At 43.4% G+C, this 13,545-nt stretch overlaps 1 protein-coding gene across 2 annotated transcripts in view; it reads left to right on the forward strand.

Annotated features, from left to right (window-relative positions):
* The window catches only part of LOC104995480 (developmental pluripotency-associated protein 3), a 7,230-nt gene extending 1,340 nt beyond the window's left edge, over positions 1 to 5,890 (forward strand). The window contains exons 2-4 of one of the 2 annotated variants that reach the window (XM_010849354.1): positions 2,915 to 3,147; positions 3,524 to 3,565; positions 5,102 to 5,890. In XM_010849354.1, coding sequence (XP_010847656.1) covers positions 2,915 to 3,147; positions 3,524 to 3,565; positions 5,102 to 5,236 — 410 coding nt within the window. In that variant the 3' untranslated portion in view covers positions 5,237 to 5,890. The remainder of the gene's footprint in view (positions 1 to 2,914; positions 3,148 to 3,523; positions 3,566 to 5,101) is intronic. The other variant, XM_010849356.1, reaches the window with a different exon arrangement.
* The last annotated feature ends 7,655 nt before the right edge of the window (positions 5,891 to 13,545 follow it).

The raw sequence follows: 13,545 nt of genomic DNA on the forward strand, positions 1-13,545 counted from the left end.
CCTCTGCCTCCCCTGCATCTTGAAATCAGTATATACAAAGGGGAAAAAAATTAATGAAGATAATATCTATATAATATAGCCAGCCTTTCTCTTTTCTTGAATTTGCCTTCAGTTCAGTTCAGTTCAGTCGCTCAGTCATGTCTGACTCTACGACCACATGAATCACAGCATGCCAGGCCTCCCTGTCCATCACCAACTCCTGGAGTTCACTCAAACTCATGTCCATCGAGTTGGTGATGCCATCCAACCATCTCATCCTCTGTCATCCGCTTCTCCTCCTCCCTCCCAGCATCAGCGTCTTTTCCAATGAGTGAACTCTTTGCATGCGGTGGCCAAAGTATTGGAATTTCAGCTTTAACATCAGTCCTTCCAGTGAACACCCAGGACTGATCTCCTTTAGGATGGACTGGTTGGATCTCCTTGCAGTCCAAAGGACTCTCAAGAATCTTCTCCAACACCACAGTTCAAAAGCATCAATTCTTTGGCACTCAGCTTTCTTCACAGTCCAACTATCACATCCATACATGACCACTGGAAAAACCATAGCCTTGACTAGATGGACCTTTGTTGGCAAAGTAATGTCTCTGCTTTTTAATATTCTGTCTAGGTTGGTTATAACTTTCTTTCCAAGGAGTAAGCGTCTTTTAATTTCATGGCTTCAGTCACCATCTGCAGTGATATTGGAGCCCAGAAAAATAAAGTCTGACACAGTTTCCACTGTTTCCCCATCTATTTCCCAAGAAGTGATGGGACCGGATGCCATGATCTTTGTTTTCTGAATGCTGAGCTTTAAGCCAACTTGTTCACTCTCTTCTTTCACTTTCATTAAGAGGCTCTTTGGTTCCTCTTCACTTTCTGCCAGAAGGGTGGTGTCATCTGCATATCTGAGGTTACTGATATTTCTCCCGGCAATCTTGATTCCAGCTTCTGCTTCTTCCAGCCCTGCGTTTCTCATGATGTACTCTGTATAAAAGTTAAATAAGCAGGGTGACAATATACAGCCTTGATGTACTCCTTTTCCTCTTTGGAACCAGTCTGTTGTTCCATTTCCAGTTCTAACTGTTACTTCCTGACCTGCATATAGGTTTCTCAAGAGGCAGATCAGGTGGTCTGGTATTCCCATCTCTTTCAGAATTTTCCACAGTTCATTGTGATCCACACAGTCAAAGGTTTTGGCATACTCAATAAAACAGAAATAGATGCTTTTCTGGAACTCTGCTTTTTCCATGATCCAGCAGATGTTGGCAATTTGATCTCTGGTTCCTCTGCCTTTTCTAAAACCAGCTTGAACATCATGAAGTTCACGGTTCACATACTGCTGAAGCCTGGCTTGGAGAATTTTGAGCATTACTTTACTAGTGTGTGAGATGAGTGCAATTGTGCAGTAGTTTGAGCATTCTTGGCATTGCCTTTCTTTGAGATAGCAATGAAAACTGACCTTTTCCAGTCCTGTGGCCACTGCTGAGTTTTCCAAATTTGCTGGCATATTGAGTGCAGCACTTTCACAGCATCATCTTTCAGGATTTGGAATAGCTCAACTGGAATTCCATCACCTCCATTAGCTTTGTTCGTAGTGATGCTTTCTAAGGCCCACTTGACTTCATATTCCAGGGTGTCTGGCTCTAGGTGAGTGATCACACCATCATGATTATCTGGGTCATGAAGCTCTTTTTTGTACAGTTCTCCTGTGTATTCTGGCCACCTCTTCTGAATTTGCCTTAGTACCTGACAATTGCACAACTGGGAATCTTAATCTCCATTTGCACAAGTCCGTGTAATTTGAGTGGATCCTGACTCTTTAATATAGTTTTGAATTATTTCACATGTATTTTTGATTGCTGCACTCAGGCTTTCTCTAGTTGTGGGAAGTGGGGGGTATTGTCTACTTGTGGTGCGTGGACTTCTCATTACAGTGGCTTCTCTAGAGCACAGTCCTCTAGTTACACTGGCTTCGGTGGTTGTGGTACACAGGTTTAGGTGCTCTGTGGAATGTGGGATCTTCCTGGGCTAGGGATCGAACCTGTGTCCCCAAGATTGGTAGCCAGATTTTTGGTAACTACTGTACCACCTTGAGACTTCTTGAGAGAAGTCTCAAGAGTGAGTGTTTAACAGCATAAAGCCTGGTTTAACTGGAATGGGTAATAGCCCGTGTGACTTACTAGTTCTTAAGGATGGAGAGAGATTATCACATTTGGGGATTCTTCGTCTATTGCATAGGTATGGGGTCGCACAGAATCGGATACGACTTAAGCGACTTAGCAGCAGCAGCAGCTATAAAGGTGAATTGTTGAAACTTGTCACAGTGAAACATTTTGACTTGCATTAATGCTTTATGTCCCTACAGTCATATTAAAAATCATCCACACAAATGAAAATGGGAAAACTGTCAATATCTGATTTAGCTCCATGTTTTTCCACTTGGAATCATCTTAGGTACCTCCAATGCAGGAGATGCAAGAGATGCAGGTTCGATCCCTGGGTCAGGAAGATACTCTCAAGTAGGAAATGGCAACCAGCGTCAGTATTCTTGCCTGGAAAATTCCACGGCAGAGGAGCCCATAGGGCCTACAGTCCACGGAGCCGCAAAGAGTCAGATACACCTGAACACATACATAAATTGCGTATGTACATACGACCCCGTGGGAAAACACTTAACACTCAGAACTACTTGTAACAGCATCAAAACAAGTTTTGAGAAGAAAGTGTTTCTCATTATGGTGGATTCCTCCAGGCTTAAGGGCACACACATGCTAGTTAACTGCCCATGGTATCTAGGGTCTGTCTTCACTCTGAACAACTTCCCACTGTCCACTGTTGTGAGCTGCTTAAGAGCAGACCTAGTTTGGGCGAGAGCTAAGTGGCTTCTGGATATTGCAGCTTGCCCTAATCAATCTTTGTTTTCTTTTTCTTTCAGTTGCCACTCAACTCTCTGAAATGTTAGCAACGAACCTCAGTAACTTGACTCTCAACCCTAGTATCAAGTTGCCATATCTACCAGAATACCCATCTCAACTGACTGGGCAGTTACCTAGTGAGAAAACACCCCATAGGCGGAGAGGGGTAAGAACGGTGTTGAGTGAGCGGAGGTACAGGATGCAAAAGCTGATTGAATCTCTCAGACTTCGCTATGCCAAAGGAATTCCTCGTGTGAGTTCTGGGTAGGCAGCACTGAGCCACTCTGGGCACTCACAGATATCAAGATGTAAATACTGGCGGGAGGGTGGTGGTGGTGGAATTACCTGGTGGTCCAGCGGTTAGGACTCCCAGGGGTTCGAACTCTACTGCAGGAGGCACAGGTTCTATCCCTGGGAGGGGCCTCAAAGCCCTGGGATTCAGCCACAAAAAAATAAATAAATATTGATGAACAGCAGCAGTCACTCTTCCACTGTACTCATGAGCGCAGGTGTGAAAGACACTTAGGGTTTTAAGAGTCTCTGACTCCTCTTAGGTTAGATGTGTGGCACTAGTAATCTGAATTTTGCTTGATAGCTTGTAATATATGTCTTTTTTTCTTCCCACAAAGTCTGACTCTCAAAGAGAACTACAGCAGCAGGAAGACACTGAGGTAAGTAGAAAGTCTTACTATACAGGTGGGTGGGCATCTGGTTTGCAGGGGAGGAACAGTGGCAAATTGGCTTGGATTATCTCAATCTTCAGAAACTCTGGATCAATCCATTCATATTTGTGTTTTTAAAAATATATGCATGTATGCTAAGTTACTTCAGTCATGTCCAACTCTTTTGAGACCCTATGGACTGTAGCCCACCAGGCTCCTCTGTCCGTGGGATTCTCCAGGCAAGAATACCAGAGTGAGTTGCCATGCTCTCCTCCAGGGGATCTTCCTGACCCAGGGATCCAACCCTAACCTGCATCTTTTATTTCTCCCGCACTGGCAGGTGGGTTCTTTACCACTAGCACCACCTGGGAAGCCCTATATATCTACATCTATAGCTACACTTTTTATGTATATTTAGGGCAGTTTTAGGTCTATAGCACAATTGAAATTTACTTAACTGATCCCACACATTCTCAGCCTCCTCTGCTGTCAGCATCTACTAGTTGGGTGTCGCAGTTGTGAACCTACATTATTGTTGCTTAGTTACTCAGTTGTGTCCAACTCTTTTGCAACCCCATGGACGGTAACTTGCCGGGCTCCTCTGTCCATTGAATTTCCCAGGCAAAAATACTGGAGTGGGTTGCTATTCCCTTCTCCAAACGATCTTCCCAACCCAGGGATCAAACCCAGGTCTCCCACATTGCAGGCAGATTCTTTACCACTGAGCCACCTGGGGTGCTGCAGTGGTGAACTGACACTGACACATCATCATCATCACCTAAAGTCTGTGGTTTCCATTCAGTTTCCCTCTCGGTGTTGTGCTTGTGCTTTTTCACCTGCTGTCACAAACATGATGTTCTGTACCAGGTAGTAAGAGGGTGAATACCTGTGCACAGAGTGTCTAGCTAATGATTGAGTATCTCACATTTAAGACATTCAGAGAACTGAATTCGATCCCTGAATTTGACCTGACTTTGATTCCTGGGTTAGGAAGATCCCCTGGAGAAGGGATTGGCAACCTTCTCCAGTATTCTTGCCTAGAGAAGCCCATGAACAGAGGACCTTGATTGGCTACAGTCCATGGGTCACAAAGAGTTAGACATGACTGATAGAGTTCATAATACTTCAGAGAACTGAAGCATATGTATTCCTATATATATATATTTCCTTTTTAAAATTGAAGTATGGTTGATGCACAATATTAAAAAGTTAACAGGTGTAACACAGAGTGGTTCACAATTAAAAGTTCTATTACATTTATCTTTATAAAATATTGGCTCTGTTTCCTGAGTTGTACAGGAATGTATTTATTGACAATCAGCAGCCATTACAAAATGACAATCTAGCATTCTTTGGCAGCCATACATTTCAATTTGTTTTTTCCCCCCAAAGTTTTTTGGTTTTGACCTTTTTTTAGTGTTCCATATTCCAAAGGTTGTTCTAACAGCCAACATTACATTTGTGGTTTGTTAATATCACTTGGGTGTAGAGTAATTTATTATTTCAAATTATTAACCAGTTAATCCATCTCATTCTTTTTTCCAGATTCGATCAAGAGTGCGAAGATTCCAGTGTACCTGTAGTTATTGCCAGTTTAAGAGAAATCCTTCTGATGATAATTATGAGAATTATTACAACACAACATACAGTAATTATGCCATGGAATCGAATGAGTCATAAACCTTATTCTTGTACTGTTCTCTTGCTGGTAATTTTAGGATCATTATGAAGCAGCCTGGGAAAGATTGTACCAATATTTTGATAATATTTATTCTAAGTTTGTCTTTTTCACTTGCATCTCTTTCTACCTTAATACAGTTTTAACTTATGGGGAATCTATATGTAGCTTGGGATTGAAATGACTTGAATACACACTAATTCCACTTTGATCTGACACCATGAAGTACTAATTAAGTCTCAGGTATTGCCTATTTCTTAACCCTGAAGTTGAAACTCAATATCAAGAGTTTGAAACAAATTAACTTGGGAAGGAATGTAAAGATAACATTGGCTGGTTTGACCAGAGCATTATTAGTGTGTTAAATAGTAATAAAATTTTTTGATGTGCTGTTTCAGTTTTCAGTAGCAAATAGATGTGTTTATAGAAGATCTTAATAAAACTTGAGACTTATTTGAGTAACTTTAAGATAAATCCTTGTTCTTATCTTAGACTTGTTTTTGCTAGCTATGTATTAAATGAATAATACTTACCCCCATCACGTTCTCAGGATGTAAATATATCTGGTGTTCTAATTTTTTTTTTCTTTTTTTGGCATTCTAATATTTTGTGATACTGTCCTGTTGGGAATAAAGTTTACACATTTGAGGTAAGGTTACCAAACAGGTGCACTGATGTTTGTACATAGTATCCTCTTGGAAGAAGTTAACCAGTTGATGTTGTAAAAAGATATTAAAGAATTGGGGGTGCTTCCCTGGTGGCTCAGTAGTAAAGACCCCCCCTGCCAATGCAGATGAAAAACATACACAGGTTTGATTCCTGGTCCGGCAAGATCCCACATACCTTGGAGCAACTAAAACCTGTGTGCCATACTCTGGACCCTGTGCTCTAGAGCCCGGGACCCACAACTACTAGAGCCCGCACCCTAGAGCCCATGTTCTGAAACGAGAGAGGCCACCAACAGGAGAAGTATGCACTCCGAAACTAGACAGTAGCTCCCATCAGGCGGCCAAAGTATTGGAGCTTCAGCTTCAGCAGCAGTCTTTTCAGTGAATACTCGGGGATGTTTCCTTTAGGATTGACTGGTTGGATGTCTTTGCAGTCCAAGGGCCTCTCCAGAGTCTTCCCCATCACCACAATCCTCTAATTTAGTCCCTCTCTGAAGTACCCAGGCAACAGATTTCCGGAGTTATCTTGCAGATATAAAAGAACCTCACACCAAATGAAAGATGTTACTGCTGGATGACCACAAGCACAGAGCCCCAGAGACCCTGGAGCCTGATTATGTTAATCCCTGTAACACTGCTGGGACCCCTCTCCTTCACTTGGCATATTTTTTCCCCCCAACCGCACCTCCTTGCTTATGGAATCTTAGTTCCCTGACTGAGGGTTGAACCCAGGTCCTCACCTGGCTTCTAAAACTGCTCAGGGCTCCCCTGGTGGCTCAGTGGTAAAGAATCTGCTTGCCAATGCAGGAGACTCAGGTTTGATTCTTGGTCCAGGAAGATCCCAGATGCCTCAGAGCAACTAAGCCTGTGGGCCACAAATACTGAGCCTGGACTCTTAACTGCCAATTACTGAAAAGAGCAAGTGTTTGCTCAGTTGTGTCTGATTCTTTGGGACTCAATGGGCTATTGCCCTTTAGGCTCTTCTGTCCATGGAATTCTCCAGGTAAGAATACTGGAGTGGGTTACCATTCCCTTCTCCAGGGGATCTTCCTGACCCAGGGATCGAACCCAGGTCTTCTACATTGTAGACAGATTATCTTCTGAGCCGCCAGGGAAGGCTACAACTACTGAGGCCCAAAAGCTCTGGAGCCTGTGCTCCGCAACAAGAGAAGCCACCACTATGAGAAGCCTGAGCACTGTAATGACGGACAGACTGTGCTCTCTGTAACTAGAGAAAAGCCCTTGCAGCAATGAAGATCCAGCACAGAGAAAAATAAAATTATTAGTCTTTTAAAAAAAAAAATCTGTTTCTTCTGCTCAGGGATTTTGAGACCATAAGCCACCCATATCCTTGCCTGGTCCTGTAAGAAACCTTTTTTTGCTCAAAATCCAATGTTCAGAGTGTGAGGTTAGCTAGGCATATGGGATGGGAAGAATGGAATGCAAATTCTTTTTCAACACTGATAAATAATACAAAGAAGAGCTGTCTCTGAACCTCTTCAGCATCTAAGGAAAATCTTCCGCAAAGGCTATCTCCCAATTTTCCAAATTTTCTCAGAAAGGCAGTGGTTCAAAGAACCTACCTACTTAATAATAGTGTCAGGTTGGTGAGCAGACACAGGCATTTTTGGGTATCTTTTTCTTCCTTTATCTTTCTTTTATTAGAGAAGACAGTGTAACAGAAGAGCCTAACAACATGCCCCCTGGTCATACACTTGCTCTCCCAGACCACTTTCTATGCCCAATAGGAGCTGTATAAATGGATGGGCTGATTGTTTGGTGAGTCATGCTTTATTTAGAAGATTCTATTTGGGCGAGCTGACCTTCAGCTCCTGAAAAGGAGCCTTGGAGAGCTTGTCTGTGGTTTGAAAGCCATAGAATTATAACCCCTAGTGCACACAGAGGTTTTTCTATGTTTGAAAGTTTCAAAAAAGACACAGCACTTTGTTGCAATTAGACAAATCTAATTAAAGATTTTAAAGGTCTGGCACATTAGTGATGTTCTCTGAAGTACCATGGTCAGCTCCTCAAATTCTGGTGACAGTCGTTTGGTTCCAATCCTCCCTTCTCTCCACCTCCAAGCTGCCCCCATCCCTTAGTTACAAGCAGAATACTGATGATGTATTTTCATACAGGCTGGTGGAAGTGCATGGTGTTACAGATACTGGTAACTTCTGTTTGAGGAATTACTACAATACTCCCTGAGATCATTTTATAGAGAGATGACCCCACTGATGACAATGAGCTATTTCCAATGGAAAAAGAAAATTTGTAGTAGCTTCAGTCTAAGGTCTGAATGAGGAAAGGAGAGATTTAAAAAACAACAACAACAAAAAAAACCCACTTCATTTACTAAAAAGCTTCATTTAGTTTCCTGAGAAAACGTTATGCTTTAGTAATGGGAAGACACTGGGTTACTAGGCTGAGTGCAAAATACATATGAAACCCTGAATACAACTGCATAATCTTACTTGACTCTGGGAGGCATCCTTTACAGTTAGAAGTGGGTGGTGCAACTCTGTGGGTCAGCAGAAGTTACTGGACAGGCAGTATCCCTCACTTGGAAACTTCTCAGACAGATAAACTCTGTGCTCCATCCCCAACCACTAGGTCAGTGGAGCCCAGTGTCCACTTTTAAAAGAAGCACAATGTGAGAACTGCAAGTTAAGTTTTATTTGGGGCAATATGAGGACTACAGTATGGGAGACAATACCTCAGATAGCTCTGAGGAACTGCTGAGACAGGGGGAAGGTCAATATATACATGATTTTGGTGAAGGGGGAGTTCATGCAATCAGGCACATATTTTTTTGCAGAAGTTTCCTGCTAGTCACAGGATTAGTCATCGCTATGAAGGATTTTAGTGCTTTTCTAGATGTGAGGCAATAGAAGATCGCTCTTCTATCTATTGGGCTCATAAAATCAGGTCCTGAAAATATCTGTCTGAAGACCTGTTCACGCCAATTCCTGCCCACCCTCGAGGACAGAGGGCCTCATTTCTGCTTTCCACCCTGAACTCCTTTCAGAGGGTGGTAACGATCAGCAGCTTTAGCATCCCTTGATTTAATCCTCATAGCTGCTGCTAAGTCACTTCAGTCATGTCTGACTCTGTGCGACCCCATAGACAGAAGCCCAACAGGCTCCCCTGTCCCTGGGATCCTCCAGGCAAGAACACTGGAGTGGGTTGCCATTTCCTTCTCCAATGCGTGAAAGAGAAGTCGTTCAGTCGTATCCGACTCTTCATGACCCCATGGACTGCCGCTTACCAGGCTCCTCCGTCAATAGGATTTTCCAGGCAAGAGTACTGGAGTAGGGTGCCATTGCCTTCTCCGAATCCTCATAGCAGTGGATGGCAAATGCCAATGGCAAGTGCCAATTTATAGCTGACACCAGCAGTCAGTATTTTAATAAGCCCTCCAGGTGACTGTGATGCACTCTGAAGCTTGGGAGCTACTTTGGATATGCCTGGCAGGGTCTCTGCAGTTTCTCTGAGGTTCCCATGATGCCTCTAAAAGGCATGTAGTCCTACAAGCATCATTTACATATATTGAGAGGCAATGTCTGTTCCTTTTTTGTTTTTATTTTTTTAATTTTGAATTTATTTTTTTAATTGAAACATAGTTGCTTTACAGAATTGGGTTGGTTTCTGCCAAACATCAACATGAATCAACCATACGAATGTCTGTTACTTTTTTAATAGGAAAATTTTTTGCTTGTGCCAGTCCAGCTGAGTGCCAAAGCATTGATGCTTTTGAACTGTGGTGATGGAGAAGACTCTTGAGAGTCCCTTGGACTACAAGGAGATCCAACCAGTCCATTCTAAAGGGGACCAGTTCTGGGTATTCTTTGGAAGGACTGATGCTGAAGCTGAAACTCCAGTACTTTGGCCACCTCATGTGAAGAGTTGACTCATTGGAAAAGACTGATGCTGGGAGGGATTGGAGGCAGCAGGAAAAGGGGATGACAGGGGATGAGATGGCTGGATGGGATCACCAACTCAATGGACGTGAGCTTGAGTGAACTCTGGGAGTTGGTGATGGACAGGGAGGCCTGGTGTGCTGCAGTTCTTGGGGTTGCAAAGAATCGGACACGACTGAACGACTGAACTGAACTGAACTGAATGGTGCAAGAGAAATGCCTCCAGAGACATACATTAAGAAGGACACCATTTAATCATGGCCTGCCGGGGTCCAGCCCCGGCTGATCCAGGGTGTTCGAAGGGGAGACAGCTTCGGCGAGGATCAGGATACAATAGCTTCAATTAGACATTAATTAGAGATGTAAAGAGTAATAGAATGAGGATAGCTCAGTAGGAAAATTCAGTGGAGAAAAGAGGTTGAGTAGCTTGGTTTACGCGGGAGACCAATAAAACTTCAAGACAAGAAGCTTGCACCACTTACGTAGGCCGCAGGCGTCCTTCCATTCTCCCGAAGGAGAGGAGACACTGAGGCCTCCCCGGTCAGATCTTAGAAGCCCAGGCAAAATTAGTAAGCATGGCGGGTTCCGCGCGCCAGATGGAGACTCAGCCAGAGTGAGAGAGAGAGTGACATGGGGAGACCAGTCTTTCGAGGAACTGATCCCAATTCTTTATTTTCCAGAGTCTATTTTTATACACTGAGATGTTATACAAAAGTCATGTGGGGACAGCAGTCCTGACTTTTATTAAAGTCAGGTGCTGCATACAAATGTATACAGAGGTCTTAGGGGTGTTACATCATCTTCTGGCCAGGGGGCCTGTTGACAATTTATGACCCTCTCCTTGTGACAGTGGTCAGTCAACCAGAACACTTTTTTCTCCAAGGGTGATTATTCTTAAAACAGACGCCACCCAAATAAAGTTACATTCCTACAGGGTGAGGGTGTAGTGGGTTTTAGTTAAGGAAAGAATTTACTTAGCCTAAGGTCTAACGTGATTAATATCAAAGGTTAATACTTATTTCTTCTATATATTCATTAATGTGTGTAAGGGCAGGGGATGTGGAGTCTTAGCAACAAACATTGGCTCAACAAATGAAAAACCCTTCACCAATACAATTTCTAATCAGCCCACTATACTTATACTAATGGTTTTCTAACTTTTCTAAGGAACCTGTTTTTAGAAGGTTTAAAGCATCTCGTGCCTCTCACGGTTGGGAGGCTGTGAGCAATCACATGTGGCCGGACAAGCCTGTCAGGCAGGCTAGAGAACCTTCAGAGGAGTTTATAGGTTAAAACACTCTTGTCATGCCCGGGAGTTTTTATTAACTGGAGCTCTAAGTTAACTCCTTCTCCGAAAGAGGTGGTGGGGGACAGCCCCCCGTAAAGTCAGAGGTGTAGAGGAGAGCACAAAGTAGGAAAGTAGGCAGGCTCTGGTTATGGGGGTAGATGCTCGAGAATTTCCAGGGGGACTCCTGAGGCTTGATCCTGCCTTTGCGTATGTCGAGCCTCCTTCCTCATGACCTTTGCCATGGACGGAGTGCCTCATGCCGGCCCCCAACATCGGCCTCACTTCCCAAAGGGTTTCCCTGGTGACTCAGACAGTAAAGAATGCACCTGCAATGGGGGAGAGCTGGGTTCCACCCCTGGGTGGGAAAGATACCCTGGAGGAGAGCATGGCAATCCACTCCAGTATTCTTGCCTTGAGAATCCCCATGGACAGAGGAGCCTGCAGGGCTATAGTCCATGGGGTCGCAAAGAGTCAGACATGACTGAACGACTAAGCATAGCACACAGCACTTCCCAAAACCAACAAAATAGAGATTCCCCGTCCTACTTTATTCCAGCGGCGGAACCCAGGAGGTTCGGGCCTGCTTTGAACAGTCTTTTTTTTTTCCTTCCAAATAAATGCTTCAGAACATTCTGGTAAAAGTATGGAGGCTGGGAGGGAGAGGCGATCCCTCTGCCTCACTGCCTTCCAAAGGATCCTCGTGAAAGGATTTAACATGGCCTGATTTCCGAATCCACGACCTCTAAAAGAGTCCTGTATTTTGTGATATTACCTCCTCCCCTCAGCAAAGAGTGGGTAATTTGCCCACCCAGTCCTGCCTTGGATGTCGAAGCCTTTTTCTTTCCCTTTCCTGAAACAACCCTGATCCCCCATCACCCATGGTCTCCAGGGCGAGAGAGAATTTTTTTTTTTGAGAGAATATTTTAAAATGTTAGAGGGATGGGGACTTCCCCTGTGGTCCAGTGGTTAAGGCTCTGCTTTCCCAATGCAGGAGGTCTGGGTTCAATCCCTTGTCAGGGAACTAAGATCCCACACACTGTAACTACTGAGCCCACAGCTGGGGAAGCCTGAGCACAGCAAGGAAGACCCATCCCAGCCTAAATACAGAAATAAAATAAAAGGCTGGAGGGAAAAAAGACCTTCACGTAACTCATTTCACATGGTTGGAATTTTATTTATTTATTTATTTATATTTTCTTCATTTAAAAAAATATTTCCTCAACTTTCTACAAGGTAATGAAATACATTTACTTACAAGGGAATGTGAACTTTATGCTCGAGACATCAATTACAAGCTGGTAAATGTAAATGTCACCACTCTTAAGAAATCTACACCCAAGAGGAGATCGGCATTTTCGCTTCTGAGTGAGAGTATAGTTAAAACCACGCAATGTTCCTTCCACAATAAAAATAAAAATAGAAATGATGGAAACAAACCCGGCACATTCCATGTGATTGGGACAGGAGGAGTGAAACAGTGATTTATTGGTGTCCCTGGACTCACTGATTCCCATGAGTGTAATAGTTGGTCAGTCCTCCTGGGAATAAACTTTGAACTTTCACTTTTGTGATGATTCTGATGATTTAGTGATGAACACTGCAGAGACTGCACTGACCCAAAGAGAGTACTTTGATACTAGGGTTAGAAATAGATTGGAGTCACAATAATATGAATATACTTAGCGCTGCTGAACTAAACACTTAAAGTTAGTCAAACTTCAAAGTTAGTTATAGTTAAAATGGCAAATTTTATGTTATTTTTTAAATCACAAACACATAATTTTATAAAGAAAATTTTAAGGAAATTCAGGAAATGGCAAGACAATAAAGAAAATCAATGAAGTTAAAAATTGGTTCTTTCAGGTCAGATCAGATCAGTTGCTCAGTCGTGTCTGACTCTTTGCAAGCCCATGAATCGCAGCACGGCAGGCCTCCCTGTCCATCACCAACTCCGGAGTTCACCCAGACTCACGTCCATCGAGTCAGTGATGCCATCCAGCCATCTCATCCTCTGTCATCCCCTTCTCCTCCTGCCCCCAATCCCTCCCAGCATCAGAGTCTTTCCAATGAGTCAACTCTTCACATCAGGTGGCCAAAGTACTGGAGTTTCAGCTTTAGCATCATTCCTTCCAAGAAATCCCAGGGCTGATCTCCTTCAGAATGGACTGGTTGGGTCTCCTTGCAGTCCAAGGGACTCTCAAGAGTCTTCTCCAACACCACAGTTCAAAAGCATCAATTCTTCGGCACTCAGCTTTCTTCACAGTCCAACTCTCACATCCATACATGACCACAGGAAAAACCATAGCCTTGACTAGACGAACCTTTGTTGGCAAAGTAATGTCTCTGCTTTTGAATATGCTATCTAGGTTGGTCATAACTTTCCTTCCAAGGAGTCAGCGTCTTTTAATTTCATGGCTGCAGTCACCATCTACAGCTTT

Source organism: Bison bison, unplaced genomic scaffold (assembly GCF_000754665.1).
Source record: "Bison bison bison isolate TAMUID 2011002044 unplaced genomic scaffold, Bison_UMD1.0 scf7180017864281, whole genome shotgun sequence".
In the NCBI taxonomy this organism is placed as follows: Eukaryota; Metazoa; Chordata; class Mammalia; order Artiodactyla; family Bovidae; genus Bison; species Bison bison.